The sequence below is a fragment of the Planococcus citri genome, chromosome 1 (genome assembly GCF_950023065.1).
Source record: "Planococcus citri chromosome 1, ihPlaCitr1.1, whole genome shotgun sequence".
Classification (NCBI taxonomy): domain Eukaryota; kingdom Metazoa; phylum Arthropoda; class Insecta; order Hemiptera; family Pseudococcidae; genus Planococcus; species Planococcus citri.
Genome location: NC_088677.1, coordinates 1,165,081 through 1,187,357, shown reverse-complemented (window position 1 = coordinate 1,187,357; position 22,277 = coordinate 1,165,081). Strand labels below are relative to the sequence as shown.

The following is a 22,277-nucleotide window of genomic DNA, read 5'->3' as shown; positions in this document are numbered from 1 at the left end:
TTCGCAGACTGCATGCTGGTTTCAAATGGTTTTGAAGCTTCCAGCTACTTTTAGGAAATTTTAATTTTCCAAAAAAACGTCATACAACCTTTCAAAAAGTTGCTGCAGGCTCCAAAACGACTTGAAATTCACCAGCAGTCAACTTCGTGCCGTATTGAAATTAGTTTGCAGAATGAATTTCGACTCTCCATCTTGGTTTGATGAAATTTTGTGAAAATTTAAAATTTCAAAAATTTGCTGGAGGCTCCAGTAATTTTCAAAAAAGTCACTGGAGGCCCTAAAATTACTTGAACCCACCTGAAGTCGTCTTCAGAGGGTGTTGAAATTGGAGTGTAGAGTAAATTTCTGGTTTCCATCTCCATTTGATGAAATTTTGTGAAAATTTAAAGTTTCAAAAATCTGCTGGAGGCTTCAGGAATTTTCAAAAAGTCGCTGGAGGCTCCAAAACGACTTGAAATTCACCTGCAGTACTTCGTAGCGTATTGAAATTAGTTTTTAGAATAAATTTCAGCTTTACAACTCCAATTTGATGGAATATTGTGGGAATTTCGAGTTTCAAAAATCTGCTGGAGGCTCCAGAACTGCTCAAAACGGGTTGAAACCGTTTCCAATCGATTTCGCCTGTCGAAAATAAGGTATATCCCCAATTTCAGCTTTCTCGGTCAATTTGGTAAAATTTTGATTTTTTCCCTCATTTTTGGCCTAAATTCGATTTTCAAAAATTCTCCAAAAATCGAAAAACGCACTTTAACACTTGAAATTTTGACAGGTGATAAATTTTTGCATGATCTTTCGATCTACGTTTGTAAAGTTTGAAAAAGTTCGTGCAAGTCCTATGTAAAAACGCAAACTCTGCAATTTCGGCTGACTTAATGGCCGCCATTTTGTAAGTAAGGCCAACTTTTTTTTGGCAAGTTTGCTTTAAAATGGTCCATAGGATATCCCGTTTAAGAAAAAAGTTGTACCGGAGGATCGGCGGGGGGGGGGTGCAATTACTCCTATTGTTATATGCCGGACTACATAGAAAAAAAATTCTGTTCGCAGGGAAATTTTTGAAATTTTCCCAGAATTTTAAAATTGACTCTCATAATTTGTTGAATTGTTCGAGCACGAGCCGCAACTCGAGGTTTAGTTGTCCAAGTTGATTTACATTCCTTCTGGAGAAGTTTTTTTTTGGAATTCTGTAGAAGTCAAAAATCGTGCTAGAGACTTCAGGATGGTTCAGAATGGTGAAATTTGGGTTCGAGGGGTTGGTTGTTGAGATTCAAGTGGGGGGGGGGGGGTCTGTGTTATTGTACGTTTATCAAGCCGGAGCTTCAGTTCAACTATACGTGGCATCGAAGATGACATTTTGTAAATAGTACACAATATTGTTCTTATTTTTTCCAGAGAAATGTGCTGGACTGGCATGGGTTATGCTCCAGCATATTATACTAGATAGAGTATGAAATAATATGCAGGATATAATCGGTTTTGTAGCCGTAGTACGAGTAATTAAGTACGACCGCAAGTAAGGCGCGGTACTGGTTTACGTATTGGCGCCAGCGACGTGCGGCGCCGTATCGCGTCCGTCGCGTCCTCACCTGTGAAATTACTTGGACACGGAGACAAGCTCGCTGGTCTGGGACACAGGCAACAGACCTTAATCGATCATCACCAACAAGGGCTAATCCCTGTTCTGTGTTCTACGTGTGCGGCTATATTTTCACAGTTGTTATCAAACGTATAAATATCGGTGATTATTGCTCGGCTCTACGCCGACTAAATATTATTGTCTTCCTATTGTTTTATTTTATTCATTTGAAATGTTATTGCATTCGTGCCACGGCAGCTGAACCGAAACGCATTCGGCGAAGCGAACGTGGAATCCAAGAGTAACCTCAGTCATCGAGTACACGGATGATTTTGCTTCTTCTGTATGTGGTGCCACTGCCCATGCCCGTGCCCCTTGCCTGTTTGGATGACGAGCGGCGGCGCTAGAAAAGAAGAAATGAAAAAAACATGCAATGGAATACGAACTACGAGATGCGCTGCAAGCGTACTGGACCGCATTAAATGGCATTCGATTAATCTTTCTACTGGATCGAATTAAACGCGGCGCGGCGGCGGATTTGTTTGGCAGATGTAGGCCTACGCGTGAGCTCAGACTCACTCAGGAGCTGCGACTGCGACATTTACTTATACGTATACCGAGTTATGGTGAAAATTCAATCTATCTAATTCCATCGGCATCGCGTCTCTAATCGTCGTCGAGATGCGAAAAAATTCTTCTTCCTTCCGCTGTTCAGTGTTCTTCATCGTCGCTCCGGTTGGTGCTTGGTACGGGACAAGACGCTACAAGACGCGGCGCCATTCAATCATGCGCGAAATGAGCGTGCTTAAATTAATAATGCAAATTGATCTTCTTATTAATTACGCCGTGCAAAGGAAGAAGCAATCAGTGCGATGCCATGTATTCGTGTCAATTACGCTAAGTAAACGCTGCGCCGCGCTGGCGTGAAATTTTCAATTTGAAATACGACAACGGCTTCATCTCCGAAGCAGAGACACGCCGATTTTATGCATGTCTGACTGGTAACTCGGGTTCAATTCCGCAACTCGAGACGTTTGATCGACCTGTTGAGCAGAGAAACAGAATTACAGTGTGAATGTATTTGTATTGATGAATGAGGTGTGAAAACGTACGTATCAAGTTCGATGATCGGTAAAGAAAAAATGAGTCTGGTAGCGCAGCATGAACGAAATTCAGCAGAGCGTCCTTTGCATTGTCAAATAGCCCAGTAAAATTTTTGGGTTTGAAAAAATACCAAAAAAAAAAACATGTTTTGTGTAGAAAAAATTGAAGAACGCCCAATTTTAGCGCATCAAAATTTATTGTTTTGTGCTAAAAAAAAGGTCAAAAAATGTCTACCTTTGTCAAAATTGTCGTAAAAAAAGGTCCCGTCTTTATGCCAAAGTATTACGTACAAAAAAGTAGTTTTGTGTCAAAGTTGTCAAAATCGTCTCAATGTCAAAATTGTCAAAAAGTCTTGTTTTTTGCTAAAATTGTCAAAGAGCATTGTTTTTTTTTAGAAAGAAAATAGCATAAAATTTATACCTATTATTTTTGCCAAAAAAAATGCCCCATTTTTGTATCAAAGTTGTCAATAAGTCCAGTCTTTGGCCAAAATTGTCATAACGTCATATGTTAGCCAAATTTTCCAAAAAAATAGTTCTTTTTTATTCAAGATTGGTAAGATTAGTTTTTTGCAAAGTGTCGAAAAACCCAATTTTTTTTTTTTAATGGTACGTCTCAATTTTAGTCAAAATTGTCATCGTATTTTTTTCAAAATGTCCTGTTTTTTCTTTGAAGTATAAAGTATTCCTGTTTTTTTTTGCCAAAAAAATGTCACAGAAATCATGTTTTTTGTACTAAAATTGTCCAGATTCTAGTAGGTAGTCACCACCTGTTGTTGTTGTTTTTTTTTTAGAAATTGTCAAAAAAATCGTTTTATTTGTTGTTTTGCCAGTTTTTTTTCTATATCGCCAAAATATCCTCTGTTGTGCAAAAATTATCTAAAAGTTTTGTTTTTTTATCAAAAATGGCAAAAATTCTTATTTTTTCCAACTATTGACAAAAAATATGCTGTTTTTGTGCCGAAATTGTCTGAATGACCTACCTACCTGTTGGTTGGTCACCGCTGTGCCGTGTACAGCTACAAGGCTAGAGGCATGGGTCATTTTATGCTGTTACATTAATGAAAGGATGTTGGATTTTTGAAGAAAGGAGAGTAGGACTGAGGGGTTATGAGCTATTTCAGGTAGAGTTTTAGTGAGGTTGAGTGAGTTTCTTAAATTGGTATGATCTTGACAGGTGAGTAAGATGTGGGAGATAGTGAGTTGGACTTCGCATGTAGAGCATACTGGAGGGGGTTCTTTTCTGAACAGATGAGAGTGGGTGAGGAGGGTATGGCCTGTACATACACGGCATAAGGCAACGGCCTGCTTCCTGGGTAAATCTTGAATGTTGGTGGTGTGGCTTTGGCTGGGAATCAACTGCAGTGAACATATGGCTTCCATCACATCACACACTGGAACAGGTATTTCTGGTAGTGGTGAAATTCTTAGTGACTGCTTTGCTTCCAAGTCTGCTGTTTCATTTCCCAAAATTCCTGAGTGGGCTGGAATCCAGGCGATGGTAACATCCATGTCATATTGGAGAGATGAGATTTCTGAGGAAATTGGATGTTGCTTAGATTTAGATCTTAGTTGAGAGATGGAATTTGATGAATCAGTGAAGATCACAACTTTGTCGAGTCTACTCTCAATTGCCATGTTTAAAGATGTAAGGATAGCATATGGTTCACATGAAAGAATACTGAACAAGTACGGAAGTGGAAATCGCGAAACTGCACAATTTGTCACCTTAAAGGCAACGGCGTGTATGTCCATTAAAAAAAAATTGTCTTTGTGCATTACTGATAAGACTCTGGGATGCCCTGAAATGGAAAATTTGCATCTGTGTGCAATAAAAGTGAACCACAGAAGATCCATAAAGCTAACCGATGTTCAATCAGGACTCAATGAACCCTTCGGAGCATGTCCGAACCTTATCGGTGATGCGTAAAATCGTACTTTTTTAAATGGACATACTCGCCGTTGCCTTTAAGGTGACAAATTACGAACGACCAAACAACCACAGCGATCCACGGATTTTGACCCATTGGTGTAAAACAAAATAAAATCATTATACTGAGCAATAAAGTTATTGATGATTTGAGTATGTAGTTGAGTGTGTTCAAGTAATGATGTATTAAATGAGAGAATATTATTCTTAGTTTTTGTAGTATTTTCTGGGTAGAATAGTGGAAGAGGATATAGCTGAATGGAGTTTAGAATGGAAGAGGCTTTATGGAGACATGAGTCACAAGCATATGGAAGATTGGGATCAATTTTTGAGTCAATGGTGAGAGGGAGACTGTCGACAGTTTTAAGGTGAATGAAAAATTTTGAAAGGATGAGTTTTGATCGTATAGAGGGGAGGATTTCAGATGCTTCCTGATATAATAAGTGTATATAGGAGTAGTTCTGAGGGCTCCAGTTACCAGTCGAAGAGCTGTGTTGAGAATATAGTGTTCAGTGATTTGAGTGTTGACTGTTTTAGCTTATGAGTAAGTTGGCAGCCCATAATCACATTTTGAGCGAATCAGAGCTCTATAAATTCTGAGAAGAGATTGAGTGTCTGCTCCATTTGTTGTACTACATAGATAGTTTTCTCAATAGGTTTATTCTACTGTTACATGCTTGTTTTAGATGGTTGATGTGGTTTGATTGATGTCCAAAACGTTAAAATGTTCTTTTTTTGCCAAAATGACTTAAAAAGTGCTATTTTTATCAAAAATGCCAGAAGTGCTCATTTTTTCTAATATTTACATAAAAGGCCCTGTTTTTTCCAAAATTTTGCGGGTGAAGTATCAAGTACTTTTTTTTGTCAACATTTTCCAAAATTCTGCTTTTTATCGCAAATTTCTGTTTTTTTTTTATATTTCAATGAAATTTTGTAATTTTTAATTTATTTTCATCTTTTTTTCAGAATTTCAATTATTTGGCTTTCATTTTTATAGTTTTCTTTGAAATTGAAAAAAATTTAATCCGAAAAAATTCTCATATTTGAATAACTGTAGACCCTTCCCTCCTCCTCCCTGCCCCACTCAGAAATTTTATCCAGCATCGTACTCGTACTTCAATTCGTCGAAACTCGTGATTTTAAATGAGCGAATGGAACGTGACGCTGGTTTCTATACCATAAGTTGCTCCTTAAGTGCGTTCATAACTTGAGGCAGGATTCGATGGCGACGTTTCCAATACACAAATACGAGTTAGTTGGAGTTTAACTCGATCGTCATTTTGCAGCAGAACGCGATGCGATATTTGTTGTTAATTTGCAACGCGGACGTACCAGCACCAGCACCAACCAAGTAAGTAAGGTTGCTTGGTCGTAAAAGAGTACGTTCATATTGCCCTATTAACCAAATGCGCAATCGTTAAGATAAAATGTTTGAAAATTACATCTCGTTAAACTTCATCCGTTTTTGAAACAGCCTCACGATACGAGTATATGTACTGTAGCTGTAATGTAGGCCTATTGTATAAGTATATATATACCATACCGTCAACCTACAGACTTTGGCTTACGCTTATGCTCGTAGTCGTAAGTAGGAATATAATTTAATCCTCTGTGTCGTCGAGCTGCGATTTTTAAAATATCGTTCAGCACCGTACTTGGCTCGGTATTAAATTGGTTTTTGCGATAACTGGTACCCGACCATAGCACTTTCCTTTAGGTATAGCTCAGAACCCGGCCCGCCACCGTTTCAAATATTAATCCGGTATTTGGGCCTTTTTCCGTCTTAAATTTTAATGTGCGCGTTCGATGCGTCGTCGTCATTTTCACAAAATGCATTAAATTCGCGCAAAATCACCCGCTGATAAGAATACAAGAACAACAGTATTCATTTAACGAGAGAAACATCCCGATTAGCGGGGAAATTTCTCATGTGGACAAAGTTGAATCGAATGAGCATGCAAAAATACGTCATCGATCAAAATTTTAATCGCATTTTTCGTTGTGTTTTTGTAATGAAATTTCAGCTAAAAAGGAGGAAATAGTCGAAATGTTGTCTGATTGCGTTATGATTCATACCCTATTCTCAACTCAACAAATCGATTGGAAACGGTTTCAAGTCGTTTTAAGTAGTTTTGAAGCCTCCAGCAGAATGACCAAAAGATTGGCATCACTGCATCGCAGAATCTCAAATACTATATTCTTTTGGAAGTGGGGTATTTTTCCCATAACAGGTTGTGTTGTAAGGACTAGAATGAAAAAAAAAAACACAATTTTTCGAAAATACCCCTATTTGAGTACCCATGTTTTCCCTTCACTGAATTTGATTGAAATTCTTCGAAATTTTTTTTTCGTGATTAGGCTGGCAGTTAGGTCCAGATACACTTCGGAAAATGTATACCGTACCCGATGATTGTATGTAATGTACACAGATTCAGCACATCCACATACCATGCAACAGATGAATTATTACTTTTCGATAAAACAAGGCTGAAATTTATCTAAATAGGATGTTCGATGGTGGGCGCTCTCAGTCTCAAACAAACCAGTAAATATACGGCGACCAAAATAAAAACACCAAACACGAGAAACGCATTCAAATAGTTGAACTCTGATTACAGCCAAACCATAACCACCGAGGCACCGAACCACTGAACCACTCCCTTCGTCGTAGAACGACTTACACATTCGAGTATTATAGGCATACTGGTACAGTTGTACCAGTTACCAGTGGTACTTTGCTGAGCTGGACTTGGACAGTCACCGGTGCGTGCCGGCGATAGGCCTACGCGTACGCTATGTACTCTGCAACTCGTCTTATATGCTTTGTGTACTCGTGTATCGTCGTTTTTTTCCTATCGCATGTGTACCTAGTGCTGTGAAAAAACAAGATGGATGAGACAATTACCACACATTATAAAAACGTCGACCAGAATGCGATAAATTTTCATTAGACAGTCCACGCCGCGCTGGCTGTGCAAGTGTGCACTGTGCAGCGCCGCTAAAAAGGTAGCCATCCGAAAAACCAGCCTTTATCGTATAGATACGAATACCTTCCAACTCGCGCGCGCCTTTCACCTTGTCTCATACCTTATGTTTTATCGTAAGTTCGCTATCGTCAGTGTCCTAACCCGTTCACACCTTTCGTCTGCTCTATAGAGTAGCTTTAGCGCAGGCAAATGAGAAATTGACCTTTCAAAAGATGATGGCTGGCGGATTTTTACACAAATTTCAGCTGAATCTCGACGAAAAAGTAATAGTCCAGCATATAATAACCATAGAAATAATTGACCCCCCCCCCGCCGATCCTTTTGGTGAATGAGGGAAAAAATGAAAATTTTACCAAATTGACCTAGAAAGCTGAAATTTGAGATATACCCTATTTTCGATCCGCTAAATCGATTGAACACGGTTTCAACCCGTTTTTAGTAGTACTGGAGCCTCCAGCAGATTTTTGAGACTTGAAATTTCCACAAAAGTTCATCAAATAAACTGGGAAAGCCGTAATTCACGCTGCACTCTAACTTGAACACGCTATTAGGTCGACTGCAGATGCAGGGTATCCAGCAGGTAGTGAAAAGTAGTGATATTTTAAAACTGGGTAATGAAAGTAGTGAATTTAGTCAAAAAAGTGGTGAAAAAATTCAACCGCGTAACAGAAAGCTTCAAATTATTGAAAAAATTTATTTAAATTAAAAAATTAACAAAATTTCCAATTTTGAAAATTTTCCTGTGAAAAATTTCAAATTTTATGGCACTTTCTGCAGTTTTGACAAAATCATCATTCAATTTTGAGAATTTCCGATTAATTCTGGGTATTTTTCAATAATCTAAACACTTGAGTAGTCAGTGTAAAATTTTACCCAAATGAGAGATTTTCTCAAGTTTTTGTCATTTTCTGATGATCTATCAGTGATTTTTACAATCAATTTTACAATTTTTATGATACTTTATTTGTGAATATTCATTTTCTGGCTCTTTATTAAACATGGAGATCGTCAGAATTTTTACTTTGGCCTTCGACCATTATTATTTCATGTGTGTATCTATTGATTGATCAATAATTTTATAGCTACAAATAACTAATCCACCTTAATTTTTCTTTGTTTCAGGTGAGTACAAATTTTCTTCCAAAAATGATAGAATATGAACTCGCGTATGAGAATGAGTAAGTAAATTTTATAATCCTTATGAGAAAAGTTACGTAAGTCACTTCTACACCTGTGACCTGTTATTTTCAATATGGCAAATAAATTCTAAAATCACGGAATTTGAAAATCAGCTGAAATAATTATTCATCAGGTTTGAATCGAGGTGATCTGATTTTCCGAATACGAATTTGGAAACAGTATAAGATCAAATTTTTGATTTCACAAGCGATTTTGATTTTCATTGAATTTTTGAAAAATCAAACTTGGGTCAAAAATGAAAAAAAAATCAAAATTTTACCAAATAAGACCAAGAATACTGAAATTTGGCGTGTGCCCTGTTTTCGACCCTCCAAATCAATTGGAAACGGTTTCGAATCATTTTGAGTGGTGGTTGTGGAGCACCTTAGCAAATTTTTGAAAATTTAAATTTTTACAACATTTTACCCAATTGAGTTGTTGAAATTTATTTAGTAGATACCCCATTTTTAATATGCTGAGTCGAATTTCAGATTTTCTAAAAAGTGACTTGAACGTCATTTTTTTCAAAATACAGGGTATCTAACAGGTAGTGAAAGTAATGAAAAAGCAGTGATTTTATAACTATAGCGATTTCTTAGAAACTTCTGTGTGAATTTCGACTTTTCCACTTCATTCGAAAAACACTGCCAACTATCATTTTTTGAAATGTTAGGTCGAAAATTGAGCTTGTTTGTCTGGACTTCTTCATCACATCCAGTACATTTCAGACAATTCATTGCAATCATACAATCATCGTACCGGTATTCAAATAATACACAAGTTGAGCTATATTTTTTTATATATTTTTTTTTCATTCAAACCCACACAATGAGACTATTTTCTTCAGCAACAGCCCAGCCGCGATGCTCTACATTACGTTGAAAAGAGAAACCAACCGCGTGTCGTAGTGTGACTTTTATAGGCGAAATGTGGTGTGATTTTGTTCTTCCAAGTCTGACATGCTAAATTTATATCGTAAGATAATGGAAAAACTATAATACACAGCACCTATATTAATGTATCCGTGTTCCGAATTCTAATTGCCATATTAGGGTGGCTGCTGGGTGGTCAACTGCACGCCCATGGTTTATAAAGGGACTGCCGCTTCACCTACTCGTACATAATGTATTGTGCGCGATAACGCGAAAAAAAAGCAAAAGAAAATGAAAATACAACACGAAAAAAAAAGAAAGCACATTATGAGCCGGGGAATCCAGTAACGGTGCGTTAAAGTAACAAAAAAAGAGAAAGGGATCGAGGGGTGATTACGTTTTGATGCTTTTATTCTAAAATCGTCGCCCTTAATTTGAGAATTCTCCGACAGGAAGTAAACCGCTAATGATATAGAAAGCCGCTGAAAAGGACTTTGCTACGTTCACAATGTATCGTTCATAGTGATGTTAGGAGGGTCAGGTAAGCAAATTCATACACGTGTTAGTATATCCTTTTTAATTCGTATGAATTTCAACTTTCATAAATCTTCTGGAGCCTTAAGAACTGCTCAAAATGTTTCTAAACTGTTTGCAATTGATTTGAGTTGAAATGGGGGGAGGGGGGTTGAAGGTTGGTTAAATCAGCAAATTTTAGTTTTCTAGATCAATTTATTAAAATTTTGATTTTTCCCCATTTTTGATCCAAATTTGATTTTCAGAAAATTCACTAAAAATCGAAAAGTGCACACACATGCAAAACACAACCACGAGTGTTCTGTTTTCAAAAGCGATGACTACAAGTACGAGCGAACAAAAAACTGCTGAACAAAATTGTTTCAAATACTAAATAGGTATGTGTAACATATTGTTAACGCAGTGTTTCCGTTTATTTCACTCGTGCCAAATAACGATACGAAAAAACCAACTCGTTAACAAGATTTTCCACCGATTCGACAAATAATATACAAAAAGCAGAGTTTCAGATTGCCGCACGCAATGCACAATTATACGAGGAGTTTTACCGATAATAATGTACAAGTATAATCGTATTCACATGGAAAATACTTCTAGTTTCGACAATGCTAAAATTTTCTTCACTGTCTGATATCAATTAGAACTTTAAAAGTAGAACTAACGTATTCCTACAAAAAAACCCTCGACAGCAATTTTTACTATAGGAAATAATGCAGGTAGAAGTACATTCTTTAAGAAAGCAAACGATATCTCGACGTTCTCTTACAGTCTACTCTCCTTAGTCAGCATTATACAATACAGTATGCTGTGCTGTAGACTGTAGTGTACTATCAGTGTATCGAATAAATCGATAAAATGCTAAATCGAATAAACGAAAACAACGCGTTAATTAAGCAACGAACTATCAACACCTCTTCGGCTCATCGGCAGCGTCTTTTCACCCCCTTCCTCGTATCTTCGCCTTACTACATCGCATCGCATCCGTTCAAATTCTTTAGCGTACGACGCCGAGAAAGAAACAAATCGGAAGTTCATTACAACTGCTATCACGCGAAGGCGAAACAAAACTTTCCAATGTTTTTTTCCCCTCAACCCTACTACTCTACAATGCTGTTGCCTGGCGCTATAAGTAATTTCAACGAACCTGTCTGTTTCGTTTGTGAATTACACGTAAACGAAATGTAACGTAATCCGCTGCAGGTTGCTGAATGCTGATCTCGCCATCTCATCGACGCAAATTACTCGTATGATCGTATATCTCGACGGTTAAGAGGAGTGAGATTCGATAGTGTTGATCAGTTAGTCGTAATCGAAATCGCAATAGGCGTTTGAACACGATCATCATTTACGTGCTCAGCGGTCTTACAACTTTACAAATGAGTGCGAAGAAAATCCTTATTTTTTGAGGCATATACGAGTATGATAGGGTAGTAAAAGAGAAATGCTCATGCTGAGTGTATCAATCTACCGATACAATACGTATAGTTCACGCACATCTACAAAACGAGTACATACAGTCTGTCATACGATATCTTGCCTCATCAACCATATCGCAGCTGTTTTTTTTTTCGATAATCGAACCCAAAGAGACAGAACATGTGCAAAATCTCTTTTATATGTACCTACCTATATACGAAAAAATTACATCCGGTATATCGAAAATAAGAAAAACGATCGGAATTCGAAGCCAATTTCGAAATCGAAAAAAAAACAAAAATATTGCGTATCGTGATAGAAATTCGTGTTCGTTGTAAACTAACAATTGCTTATCGCGCTCGTATTATCACCTTATTTTTTTTCTCTTTTTCGACAAATAACACGTCAAAATACGAGAAAACGAAAGTTAGTTACTTCAAAAATATAGTACGTATCGTATACCTACCTTGTCTATTCGTTCATTTATTACCAAAAAAATCAATTTATTCGAATGTTGCTGACATGACAAACCCTCGAGCGCGAGCCTCGCAAATCATCAAATCTCAATTTTGATGCTAAATTTTTAAAAATTTCATGTGAAAGGTTGGGCTGGAAAAACAGAATGGGATTTTTGAAAGTGAAAATTTATTTCCAGACGTCTTTCGCTTGTTGAAGCTTTTCTCTAAGCAGCTATTCAGATTTTCTTAGCACTTGAATTACAAAAGGTCGGGTTATTGAAAGGGCAATGAAATTTCATCCGATTTTTTCCAATAAGGGAGATTTCCTAGCAAGTCGAACAATCCTACATCGCCTGCTTTAATTTCAAATGCTAAAGTGCATCTTTCAAGTTATGATAATTTTTTTTGGGGGGGGGGAGGAGGAGCGACTGAATTTCAGTTAAATATTAAATACAGAAAAACACGCGTGAAAAGTGTTAGAAAGTGAATAAAATTATATAAGGTTACTAATCCGCAAAAAGGCTCGAATTCACTGAAAATTGTCAAAAATGACGAAATTTCAGTCGAAGACAAGTATGAAAAAGTATAAATATTAAATGTGAGCTAAAGTATTTTTTCAAAAATAATAAAAATTACAGAAAATCCAAGGCATTTTGGCACAATTAAATAAAATGTTGCAGAAAAATTGTAAAAAAAAAACAAACTTTAAAATGAATCGAAAAGCAGCAGGTGTTGATAAAATGTATGTGGAGCAGATAAAGTATTTTGGGCCAAAAACTGTTACATGGATCCAGGAATTGTACAGTGTTGAAACATCAAAAATACTTCGATCATGGAGGCAGGCCCATGTCATTGCTATCCAGAAGCCAGGCAAAGACCCAAATGGACCTAAAAGTTACCACCCTATATCGTTACTATGTTACCTATATAAGATATTTGAGCGAGTGGTCCTAAATCGAGTAGCTGAGCATATTGATAAGAACCTAATTAGTCAGCAGGCAGGTTTCAGACCTGGGAAGTCTTGTACTGGTCAGGTCCTGAGTTTAACACAGCACATTGAGGATGGTTTTGAACAGCGCAAGGTCACTGGTGCTGTGCTTGTGGACCTCACTGCAGCATTTGCCACAGTGTGTCATCACTGTCATCAGTTACTTCAGGTACAAGATTTATGAACTGACCAGGGACTACAAATTTACAGAAATCATCACGACACTGCTTAAAGACCGGAGGTTCTATGTGACTTTAGATGGAAAGAACAGCACTCAGAGAAGGCAAAAGAATGGCTTGCCACAGGGAAGTGTCCTGTCACCCATCCTTTTTAATATCTACACCAATAACCAACCAATTTAAGGACCTGCATGTCGCTTCCTTTATGCAGAAGACTTGGCGCTTACTGCACATTGTGACACATATTTGTAGACACACTGAATCAGGCAATAGAAGAACTCGACAAATACTATAAAGCCAACTACCTCAGGCCAAATCCATCCAAGACAGAAACCTGTTCATTCCACCTGCGAAACTGTGAGGCCAAGAGACAGCTCAACATCCAATGGGGATAATGACCACCCCAAATATCTAGGAGTGATACTGTAGAGATCACTCACCTACCGGCAACACTGTGAAAAAACCAAAATAAAAGTGGCTGCTAGAACAAATCTGATCCAAAAGCTGGTAGGTAGCAGATGGGGAGCTAAACTAGAGATCCTACGCACATCAGCACTAGCGCTGTGTTACTCAGTTGCAGAATATGCTTACCCAGCATGGGGACGATCAGCACATGCTAAAAAAATAGATGTGCCCCTGATTGAAGCCTGCCAATTGGTGACAGGATTCCTCAGACCAACTCCACTCACAGCTCTACATTGTCTCGCAGGGATTGCACCAGCGGAAGTGCATAGAGAGGTGGCTGCCAGAGCAGAAAAAACTGAAGCTACACACAGCCCCCTACACCCTATGCATGGCTACAACGAATTACCAGAGAGCAGACTAAAATCTAGACACAGTTTCCTGAGAACAGTGAATGAATTGAGTGCTCCTGCCAAAGTTGAACCCTGTCAAATCTGGAACACAGCATCACGTAGCAATACTATGAGCGAATCATTGCCCCAAGGCAACCAACTGAAGTACAGCCTCTGGAAACGCTGAATAGAATTAGAAGCGGAACAACACGTTCAAAATCCAACCTACACAGATGGCACTTGGCTGATGACGATCTGTGCGAATGTGGCGAGGTACATACATTGGGACAAGAAGGGAATTCAGATACTTATATGTAGTATTGCCGACCGGACAAGAGAATAAAAAAAAAAAGCAACCAGGAGGATAATTTTGAAATCGATTTTCTCAAGTACAAGTACGAGTTTCTGCAACATTTCACCTATATCAAATTTCACCCAAGACGAATGCATTTTTTCATTTCGAACTACCAATATCTAAGTATACGAAAAATAGGAAAGTACGCTTAAAGAAAATTAAACCCGGATAATAAAACTGGAAAAACCATTCGCAAAATCTGACTTTCGAGTATTACAACAAAGCCAGCAAAAAATTTCGAACCCAAAATTTACCCATGCAAACTGCCGATACGAAAAACAAAAGCCAAAGTCGACGCGAATCGAGGAAAAAAAGAGAAGAGAGTACATATTACATAGTAAAGTAATGGGTTCGACGGTAAAGTACAGATGAAACACTCGGCCAAAGAACAGTAGCGAAGCAGAAGACGGCGGCGCGGCGCGCTGACTATGGCGGCGGCGGCGGCATTTAATGTCAATGCCCTTTCGACAGAAAAATTAGATACGACAGCGAACCTAGTCGAGTCGAGTCGACTCGTGAGCTCGCGCAAGAAAGCTCTCCGTTTACATTGTATACTCGTAGGTACTCGTACGGTACGCAAAAATATCGTATTTCCAAGCAATTCGGATAAATGTAGCATCGGCGAAGCTGCGCTGGCGAAATTTAGGCTACTTGACGTGATGTTAACGTACCTATACGTATACGTACCCAGATGAGCCATGGGAATAGTAAAAATCATACTGATCGTTTTCTTTATTATTATGATACTGGATCTAGTTTTCATCAACGTGATCAGCTTAGCTATAATGGCCACCAAAGACGAGATTCTCAAAAGCGAATGGTTCAAACGTAACGACGACCGCAAGAAGAACAGCATCGCACCGCCTTCGACATCGGCCGACCGCGACCGCGACGACGCTCCGCACAAAAACACCTCTAATACGAGTAATTCTTCCCGCAATACGAGTTCGAAACGGCGTCGAATAGATCAACAGATCCAAGATAAACGTCGAGCCATGAAATTCCTAACCAGCACTAGCAAAAAAAGCACCAAATCATCTTCGGCATCTCCCGATAGCAAATAACGTGCGCCTGCGCCAGCTGCGTCCGTTTTTTCTGCGAAAATCTGCCGAAAAAATTACTAAACCAGTTCCACGAATTCCATAAGTAATACTGGCTCGGTGGTAAATCCGTTTATTTCGCTGTCGTCATAAACGCGTGTCCACGTCTTTGTAATGCGAATTAAACGAATCCATAACAATTGGTATTTATGTAGTTTTCGTGTTATTTGAGCCCTATTGAGGAGGAAAATTGAAAAAATTGAAAGGGAACAACAAGGCAAACTTCAAGGGTGATTTTTAAACTTATTGTATGTCTATTGTCTATGTACCTACCTTTATTGGAAATTTGATTTTTTTCGCTCGTTCTAAAATTTGTAAATGACTCAAAATTCATTTTTTTTTTTTTTTTTGACTCATCCCTGGAAAATGTTGAGAGGAAGCCCAATAAGCACCGACAAAAGTTATAGGTCTTGAAGTTCATTTTTGAGCCCTCCAGGAACAATTTGAAATTTCTGGAAAAAATTGAAAATTCGTTGGAGGCTACAGAATGACCCAAAACTGGTACTTATTGTTGATCTGTGTGAAGTTTATTTGAAAAAAGCCCAAAAGAAATGTATTTCATTTGCAAAAAAAAAGTGACTCAAATTTTTTTTTTTTGGAAAAATTTGTAACCCATTCGGAACATCCCAGCACGATATTTCCGACATTAAAATTCCATAACTTTTGCAATTGCGTAGTACATGTTTGAATTATGAGTACGTGTGAGCTGGATCTTTTTTCACGCAAATGCAGCGATAAAAATCACGAAGAAGTCGCGAAAGTAATTTACGTATATTTTTTATTTTAATTAAACTGGCGCATATTTAGTAATTTTGTTAAGTGAATTATCAACGGGGGAATTGAGGATTCAGCGGTGTTTTGGTCTCAAGGTGAACTTTCGTTATTATTTGAACAATTCTAGCGCGAATACAAGTACTTTTTAACAACTTCTCGTAGATAAATTCGTACGAGCGGCGGACTTTTAATGGGATCTTACGATAGTGAAGGGAATTCTCGAGCTTTTTACGAGTACAGTACACAAATCGAGATGGTACAGCACGTATAACTCTAGTCTGGTTACTTATGTATACATGTTGGTGTTGTAGGTGTAGGTGTTTTAGATCATTGCATGGTTGGATTTTGCAACGGTGCGTAAAATTAGGGGTATCTATTCTTCTCCTATTGTTTCCTTTGTATAGTAGGTATCTACATACTTTCCGTTCCAGAATTATTATGCCGATGATTCCGATGTAAGATACGAAACGCGTGAACAAATGAAAAAGCAAATTTCAACAACGAAATTAAATTTTCATTTTCTCTGTTCAAAAATAGATAAGTAATAATAGTCCGGCATATGACGATAGGAGTAATTGCACACCTCCCCCCGCCGATCCTCCGGGACAACTTTTTTCTTAAAGGGGACATCCTAAGGAACATTTTAAAACAAACTTGCCCAAACTTACAAAATGGCGGCCTTTTTGATTGACAGGTCAGCCGAAATCGCAGATTTTGCCTTACAAATAGGACTTGCACGAAATTTTTCAAATTTTACAAAGGTAGATCGAAAGATCATGCAAAAATTTATCACCTGTCAAAATTTCAAGTGCTAAAGTGCGTTTTTCGATTTTTGGCGAATTTTTGAAAATCGAATTTAGGCCAAAAATGAGGGAAAAAGTCAAAAATTTTCCAAATTGACCAAGAAAGCTGAAATTTGGGATATACCCTATTTTCGACATGCCAAATCGATTGGAAACGGTTTCACTGGAGCCTCCAGCAGATTTTTGAAACTCGAAATTCCCACAAAATTCAATCAAATTGGAGTTGTAAAGCTAAAATTTATTCTAAAACTAATTTCAATAAGCTACGAAGTACTGCAGGTGAATTTCAAGTCGTTTTGGAGCCTCCAGCGACTTTTTGAAAATTCCTAAAGCCTCCAGCAGATTTTTGACCTTTTAAATTTTCACAAAATTTCATCAAATGGAGATGGAAAGCAGAAATTCACTCTACACTCCAATTTTAACACCCTCTGAAGACGACTTCAAGAGGGTTCAAGTCATTTTAGTGCCTCCAGTGACTTTTTTAAAAATTACTGGAGCCTCCAGTAGATTTTTGAAATTTGAAATTTCCCCAAAATTTCATCAACTGAGATGGAGCGTCGAAATTCATTCTGCAAACTAATTTCAATACGCTACGAAGTTGACTGCTGGTGAATTTCAAGTCGTTTTGAAGCCTCCAGCGACTTTTTGAAAAGTTGTATAGCGTTTTTTTGGAAAATTGAAATTTCCTAAAAGTTGCTGGAAGCTTCAAAACCATTTGAAACCACCATGTAGTCTGCGAAGTAAATTTCAGTTTGCCAACTCCGTTTGATAAATTAATGTTGGGGAGATTTCAAGTTTCAAAAATCTACTGGAGGCTCCAGTAATTTTCAAAAAAGTCACTGGAGGCACTGAAATGACTTGAACCCTCCTGAAGTCGTCTTCAGAGGGTGTTAAAATTGAAGAGTAAAGTAAATTTCAGCTTTCCATCTTCTTTTTTGAAATTTTGAATTTTTAAAAAAAATTTAGTTTTCTTTCAAGAAGAAAAATCTTCAATTCAGATGAATTTTAACCCGACCTCCGGCCTCCCTCCTTCTCTGTTGGAAATTCTGTTTTTGTCCTGCTGTTGCATGTTAGGTATATAATTGAAGATCGTGCTCTATTCCAAAGTGGCTTAAATCATTTTTTCCCCAAAAAATGCGTTTAAAATATTGGATGCTATTTGTTCTGTTTCCAAAGATCGGTGCACCTTTTCTTTTTTTGGACATAAACCAATTGCTTGATGAAAAGTTTACTTTGAAAAATCGATGACTTAACCAACTTTGGAAGTAAAAATCTCCGTAAAACGTGTTTAAAAAAAAAATGACTTGAGCCACTTTGGAATAGAGCTCTTCAATTATAATGCTTTTCAAATTACTTGAAAATTCTTAAATTTCCTTATAATTATTGCAGTCGATTTGAGCGATTGTGTGCTCATTTCTTTTCATTTGAAAATCGTTATTGTTTCATCTTGGAAATCTGCAAAATTTTTCTCTGATGGAATTTTAATTTTATTCAACGAATGATTCTAAAAGGTAACTTTTTTTACACAATTCAGATTGCGGATCGATTTACTGTAGGATTTTATACGCTTTGTGCATTTCTTTTCACCTGGGTATCAAAGACGAGTAGTTGTAGGTACCTCTACCTATATGTTGTGAACACATCAGATAGCTGAGCGTTGGAGCGAACAAAATGACGTATCATTATAACGCATAACGTACATTTTCCGATTATCAGAGCAGTATAGTAAAATATGTAGTATAGAGAAAAAAGTTCTTTACTTTTGAGTGCAGTGGTGCTGATTAACCTTGTGTCTCTATTTCAGTCGTCGCGTCGATAACTTCGACCTTCTATTCGCATCTGGATTGCTTAAAAGCAAACGTGTATATAGGTAAACGTAAACCTTTCAACGATCGCGTTTATTATTCGGATTTTTATTTTGTGCACGCGTAAGTAAATAGATAGGTAGAGTGTACCTCTACCTACCTACCATAGATGGTACGATGATAGGTAGGTACATTTACCTAAGTGCGTTGAAATACGACGCTGAGTTTGATTTACATCATTTTATAATTCGAATATTGTTATGTACATAGACGTACCGAAATACACGAAATGTGTCTATGTGTGAGCGTGTAATACATACAAAGTTTGGATAGTCTCGAATAAAATTTAATGAGCTATACCGAAATTAACTGGGCTGTGAAGAACATAACGAAGACGTAGATTAACCAGCTTCGGCCCGAGTACATTATTTTGATTATTTGATTCGAGGTCGAATAATTTCTAAATGATATCAAATCGTCAAGTTAGAAACAATGTTATTACGCTTTTTACGCGGTTACTGAATATAAAATGTAGCGAAGAACGATGGATAGCTGATGATGGTGTATTCTTTCTGTAGGTATATTGATTTGATTTGCTCTTATGTACCGCAAAAAATTGAAAAAAAGGGAGGGGTCTTATCTGCGAATTGCATTGTAGTGTGTAAGTACGATAGTATGAGTAGGTACATACATTTTTTACACGTCGTTGGAGTGATTTTTTTTTGATTTTTTATTTTCAAGCATACATCGCATACATTTATGTACATACTACATACCACATATTATAAGAATGCGTTTGTTGAGAACGAATTTCTTTATTACCTACCTGCTTTATCAGCGGTGTTATCAATTACCTTCTACATCATAAGTGAAGTACGTATTGCGATAAAACAGAGTAATAAGTATTATAGTTGCGCCATTTACGAATAATTAATTTTTTTTATTCGCGATTTGAAAAGAAACAAGAGACGTGTGTACGTGTACGCGATGTCTTGTATCGGATATGGTGGTAAACAAAAAGACGACGACTGTACAGCTTCTTACGGGGCCTACAACGAAGATCTTTATTTGGGCGGTAAGTTGAAGTTATTTGTAGCCTTGCGGCGTACTTACACTTACACTTACTGTTCCTACCTATTTCTTGAACAACATACCGTACTCTTGAAGCAATAAGAGGGTGTTATTTTTGACTATAATTATGTATGTCTACATTTATAGGGAGGGATATTATAGTTGCATCCTTTTTAGTTTTTTTGGCATCGTTTATTTCGGTTATTCTGTGATTTTAAGGATTTTTTAGAGCTACACAACCAGGATAATTTTCAATATCAAAATTTTTCCTCCCCTCACCCCAATTTTTCCAACTCTACAATGGCTGAATCGTACCCTTTTGTCACATTCTGGTGCGCAGTTCATCGAAAAATAGTTTAGCTTGGAACATTGTCCTCGTAGGCTGTATTAATTTGCAGCAGCAGCAGCAGCAGCTATTGTAAATGACTAAAAGCTGTACGATGAGATGCCATAGCCCCGTTATATGTAGATGTACCCAAGCTATTGTAATGATGCAGTCACCGATATCCATTAATATGAATACGTAGAGGTACCTCTTCCTGTACCCAATACCCACCTAATCTTAGCAATGTATCCTCAAATGATGAAATTTCACTTTTTTTCTTCGTCGTAGTCGTCGTCGATTTTTGTTGTGTTCGGTGTATCGATGTCTTTTAGTAATATGCATAGGTTCTATCGTGTACTTTCACCGAGCAGTGTTTAACAATTCATCATCTTATATGTATATGTAGGTACTTACTACGTACCTATCCAGCGCATAATGTGTACTAATATCTGTGTCTAGTTGGAAAATAATATTTTCCGCGTGATTTAATTTACGAGTACGAAGGGGTAACGTGATCTGAGATTTTTACACAATAAGGTTATTTAATTCAATGCCATTTAAACATGTACCGTAATCTGGAGAAAATTTGAACCCTTTGACATATTCTTGATGTGGTAATGATTATATGTACGTTTCACGTTACACACTTTACATACCATGTAAGACACATTCCTGTGAGCTCGAGAGTATCACGATGGTACTTTTTTTCTACTCGGAAAGAATATTACTTGAATTTGAACAGCTCTCGTTAAGTATGTCGACTTGTCCAGAAATTTTTGAACCAGGTGGTGAGGAATCGAAAAAAGGCTCCGAAATTCACCCCCATAGAAAATGTATACTGCAGCTGAAATTCACTTCGCGATTTTTAGTGAATTTTTAAAAAATTCAAATTTTGCTCATTTTTCAAGAAAAAAAAATCAAAATTTGATCAAACCTATTTGAAAGGCTGAAATTTGATTTGTATCCTGTTTTCGACCTCTCGAGTTGGTTGGTGATGGTTTCGAATCATTTTGGAGCCTCCAGCGAATTTTCGCATTCTCTAGTGTTTGAAAAAATGCTGTTAAATAGGGTAAAAATGAAATTCAGCCCCTACTAACTTGAATTTACTATCTTCGTGATCCTTTCGATCGATTTACGCACATATTTTCAGAACATTATTTTTTCCAGCGATTATTTTTGAAAACAATTGAAAAATTTGAAAAATTTTTGCTCTCCACTGGAAACGATAGATTTTGAGTATATAAGCCTAAATCGATCGAAGGACCACGAAGAAGGCAAATCCAAGTTTATAAGTGCTGAATTTCATTTTTACCCTGTTTGCAATGTTTCTTTCATGATTTTTTCATTTTTTTTTCAAAAATATATCGCTATCTCGCTGGAGAAAATTTTGGATTTGAACCACCGCAAAAAAATTGTCAAAATATATGCGTGGGTGTGTTTCCAAAATATGTATTATGGTTCCAGTATTTTTTGAAATTAAAAAAAATATACCTATATTGGCAAAAATGGTCTTTAATGTCGAAATATTTTAACCTGTAAAAATAATATGATCGATGTAATGTTTTGAACAAATCACACGCTCGGCACAACTTTTATCGTAGGATAGATGATTAATAGTATCTGCTCACTCTCATTTTTTTCAGTTCAGAGGTAGTGTGGCTGAGCTTGTGAATCATGTGATTGTTCGTTTGATACGGAGTATGAATTTGAAAAGATAATGTGTCACGAGTCATGGTTCATACGAAGGCCAACGCTTGATTAAAATCATCATTCGAGATAAAAAAAAAAAGGGGGTTACAAAAGTTACAAATAGATTTATATTTTTAGCAATTTATATAAGTACGACGAGTATTATCGAAATTATTTTGATATTAATGAATATTTTAATGATGACAAATGATGTAGGTAGAGGTACATATATGTATGTAGTTACTCCAATCAACATTTTGAAACAATTTATTCATTTTGTTTGTTTTTGTTTTGTTTCAGGTGAGTACGAATTTTAATCTGAAGCGTAAGAAAAGATGATAT

At 37.1% G+C, this 22,277-nt stretch overlaps 1 protein-coding gene across 3 annotated transcripts in view; it reads left to right on the top strand.

Annotated features, from left to right (window-relative positions):
- The window catches only part of ckn (CRK like proto-oncogene, adaptor protein), a 153,253-nt gene that overhangs the window by 11,182 nt on the left and 119,794 nt on the right, over window positions 1-22,277 (top strand). Inside the window, exon 1 of one of the 3 annotated variants that reach the window (XM_065361980.1) lies at window positions 19,810-19,925. The exons of the other annotated variants lie outside the window; for them this stretch is intronic. Coding sequence (XP_065218052.1) covers window positions 19,838-19,925 — 88 coding nt within the window. The 5' untranslated portion in view covers window positions 19,810-19,837. Of the gene's footprint in view, window positions 1-19,809; window positions 19,926-22,277 lie in introns of those variants that run through there. 3 annotated transcript variants of the gene reach the window in all.